At 34.6% G+C, this 4,119-nt stretch overlaps 1 protein-coding gene across 1 annotated transcript; it reads left to right on the plus strand.

Moving 5' to 3' along the window:
- The first annotated feature begins 886 nt into the window (after positions 1–886).
- LOC139899632 (phenylacetaldehyde reductase-like) lies at positions 887–3,441 on the plus strand. The gene is made up of 6 exons (XM_071882485.1): positions 887–1,034; positions 1,372–1,541; positions 1,818–2,009; positions 2,281–2,443; positions 2,606–2,792; positions 3,234–3,441. The coding sequence occupies exons 1-6, from the start codon at positions 929–931 to the stop codon at positions 3,388–3,390; spliced, it is 975 nt and encodes a 324-aa protein (XP_071738586.1). The 5' UTR covers positions 887–928; the 3' UTR covers positions 3,391–3,441.
- Positions 3,442–4,119: the final 678 nt, after the last annotated feature.

Raw genomic sequence — 4,119 nt, forward strand, 5'->3', positions numbered from 1 at the left:
GAAATGTGTGATGGTGATACGGTGCATACATATATATATATATAGAGGAGATGGTTTGATCATGGTTGAGGAAAACAGGAAACAAGTGTGGTGTGTGCGTGGGTTTCATAGTGCTTCGAATTGTAGTAAAAATCAAAGTGGTTTAGTGGTTATAGAACGATTCATAACAGCTGGAACTGGTTACATTATTGATCAATTGTTGTTGTCGACTTATAACATCCAGACAAAAGAAAGGACAATGAAAATATCAAAAGTAGATTACGATTGTCAATAGAATTAGATTATGTTGTACATGAATGATTCGAAGTATAACAAAAATCAGAACGGGATGAAGCATTTTAGTAATATATAACTAAATTAGTTATAATCTTTTTCATTTTTTTTCCTTTACATCTTTTAATAATATGATGCTAATGTATACCAAATTACTAACCGCTAAAATAATCTTACTCAGTAATATACTCCGTGTATATAATATTGTCTATATTTATTTTAAAATTTCGTTCTTTTTATTGTTTGTTGCTATATTTGTATTACAAATACTTTATTTAAAGGATGTTGTTGATGGTGAAGAACGTTTAACAATGAATGAAGTTGCGGTGTGTAACCCTCGACAGATTAGTCTTTTTTTAATAGTACATTATAGTTATAGATTATATCGAAGGTTTATATAGTGGTTTCGATGACTTTCAGGCCAAAAAATGTGTAACTTTATAGTAACATTAGAATGACACTAATCCGCTACGAAGCGCGCACCACAACTTAATATTAATAAGAGTAGTTTGAGTGGACCACAAATAACAATTGTCACTAGATAAAAAGACTATGCAAACGGCACTTTGATAGACACGTGTGTTTATAAAAGTGTATAACCTACCTACTACTCCTAAACTACACATCTGACCAGAGTGTAATTGAAAGGAAGAAAATGAGCACCGTGTGTGTGACCGGAGCATCTGGCTACATAGCTTCATGGCTAGTCAAGCTTTTACTTGAACGCGGTTATACCGTTAAAGCATCTGTTCGCGATCCTAGTAACTTCACTATTTCCTTCAATTCTATTTCTAATTATTTAATTTTGATATTTATTTATAAACCCAATTTATATTATTGACCATCCGATTTGTTGTTACTGTTTATCTAATTTCTCTAACACTATGCGCTTTGTTGTTTATGAATAAAACATTTAAAAAAGTATCTAATTTCTCTAGCATTGCATGTTAGTTGTTCGTGTTAAGGAATGGTGTTGATTTTGTTAACTTACACATCACTGATCCATATCGATACATAATCTCCCTTTTGTGTGTGCATCTGTTGTTGTATAAACATTTTATTGTATTAAAGTTGAAAAAAAAATTGGGATTATTTCAGACAACCCTAAAAAAGTAGACCACTTGCTGAAACTTGATGGAGCAAAGGAAAGGCTTCATTTGTTTAAAGCGGACCTGCTTGAAGATGGCTCATTTGATGCTGCAGTTGAAGGTTGTGTTGGTGTTTTTCATACAGCTTCTCCTTTTTACCATAAAGTCACTGATCCACAGGTAGTTTCAATAATTTTGTAATATATTTATGTTTTATTTGTTTGGCCTGAAAGTTGATTTTAGTTTACCGTAGTTGATTATGAAAGAATCTTCAGATGAAAAGTTACTTGAAACAAAAGTATTGGGATTTGGTCGTCTTTAATGTAAACATGGCTTGAATCAATTAAGTGATTTCATCTTATTAGTAGAGCTATTTACCTATTGAAAGTAGATTTGACAATATCAAGTAAACACAAACCTGATATGCTTGGCTTGTTGGGTCACCTTTGGTTTCAGGCGGAGCTGATTGATCCTGCAGTGAAAGGAACGCTCAATGTGCTTGGTTCATGTTCCAAGGCCTCGTCAGTTAAAAGAGTGGTTGTGACGTCCTCAACCGCAGCAGTCGCTTTCAATAGCAGGCCCAGGACTCCTGAAGTCGTAGTTGACGAGACTTGGTTTTCTGATCCAGACCTTTGCGTGAAATCAAAGGTGTGCATATCTGCTTTATCTGCTTATAAAAGTAAAGAGAAATATTCCACAAAACATTTCGTTACAATTATAAACGCTGACATTTTCTGCATTTGCAGCACAATTAATCAATAATCAATAACCTTTTATATTTCTTGGCACTTATATAAATTTATTTAAGGACTACATCTATGATCAACTTGACTATGGAATATAGAAAGATGTGTATACAAATCACAAATCTGTTTTTATTCCTGCAATTTTTACGTTATCTGTTTTTACCTTTCTCAAGATGTGGTATGTGCTGTCGAAAACGTTGGCTGAGGAAGCTGCATGGAAATTTGCAAAAGAAAAGGGGTTGGACATAGTAACCATAAACCCAGCAATGGTTATTGGTCCTCTGTTACAGCCAACACTTAACACTAGTGCTGAAGCAATTGCAAACCTATTCAACGGTATGTTTGATTTCTTAGATTCGCCAAGTTCTGAACTACAATGTATGTTTTATCTGCAATCATAGAGTGTATGTCAACACCAACTAATTCTGTCATTCACCAGGAGCGTTTGTTATATATTATTTGAGGTCTGCTATATCAAAGTTGTATGATTATGTGTAGGGTCACAAACATATCCAAATGCTAGCTTTGGGTGGGTTAATGTTAAGGACGTCGCAAATGCGCATATCAAAGCTTTTGAAATTCCTTCGGCAAGCGGAAGATATTGTTTGGTGGAAAGAGTTGCTCATTATTCAGAAATAGTTGAGATTTTACGCAAGCATTATCCTTCATATCCAATTCCGGAGAAGTAAGCGTTTATCTACCTTAAAGCTTGAATTAGCATTTTGCATGTACATTAGTTTATATAGTAGATCTATATGCATAATGTGCTTATGAATGAGTCAATTTGAGTTTCTTGTCTGTAACAAGTAAAAAAAAAATAACTTTTTCTAGAAATAAAATAAGAAATAAAAAACAAACTTGCTGAAAGGAAACTGGTCTAATGGGTCAAACATGGCGAAATGTGACTAAAGTGTATTAGTAATGGTAAGTGCTCCCAATCACTATAAGAAAGGCCAACGATTAGTTAGGGAGGTTAGACTGGAAGACTGAAACGCTGCTATTGTGCTAGCTCGCATATCTTACAAAGTAAAGCGTCTTTTACAATTCTAATACTATAACAAGCCATTTGTGCCGATATACCAAGTGTCTTTCTTATCAACTGAAATTTGGTTAATGGGTGGTGAAGGTGTGGAGATGACAAGCCATTTGTGCCGATATACCAAGTGTCAAGGGAAAAGGTTAAGAGTTTGGGCATAGACTACATTCCCCTCGAACAAAGCATCATCGAAACTGTGGACAGCTTGAAGGAGAAGAACTTTATTGGGGCCTCATCAAATATCTAAATAATTAAATCATTTCTCCTTAAACTTGTGATGTTGATTAAATAATGAAGTTTTTTTTAAGCTATGAACTTGGTCGAAGGTCTTTACGTAAGCAATCTCTCTACCATCGAGTAAAGAAAAAGGGTTGACTTGTTTTTCCGTTGATAGAGAAATCTTTCTCTACATGTGGGTGAATAAACGACTTCTATTCTAGGGTAGGGTAGAGGAAATAGTGCCTCCATCTCACATCCGTCATACCTGATGTGCGGGATTGAGTATTGTTGTTGATTAAGCTATGAACGTGTGGAGTTAAAGACTAAATTAGTGAATTCTGCGAAATCTACTTTGTATTTGCCGTTGATTATTATTATGTATATTTTATGTTATTTATAGAAGTGTGCTCGTTATGACCACTCCCAACCCTACATACTTTCTTATCCATATAGGACTTTGCCACATTATCATTTCCTTATCAAGACTAACTCGTAATTAAATAAAATCACTATCAATTATGACATACTTCAACATAAAATTTGTGACTCACATTATATCAATATACAAGTATTAAAGATAACAGTACAATTTATTTATTCACCAACTTGCACAAACCTCCGCCCTCACATATGTTGAAAAAGGACGAAATGAAGCATGACATGGAGTAGTGCCAGTGAGGTCTAGCTTGCTACCAATGGCTCCCTTGAGGGCTGAATGAAGAAACGAGGAGGGTGGGATACTGTTGAGAGAGCTCTA

This window comes from Rutidosis leptorrhynchoides, chromosome 3 (genome assembly GCF_046630445.1).
Source record: "Rutidosis leptorrhynchoides isolate AG116_Rl617_1_P2 chromosome 3, CSIRO_AGI_Rlap_v1, whole genome shotgun sequence".
Lineage (NCBI taxonomy): Eukaryota > Viridiplantae > Streptophyta > Magnoliopsida > Asterales > Asteraceae > Rutidosis > Rutidosis leptorrhynchoides.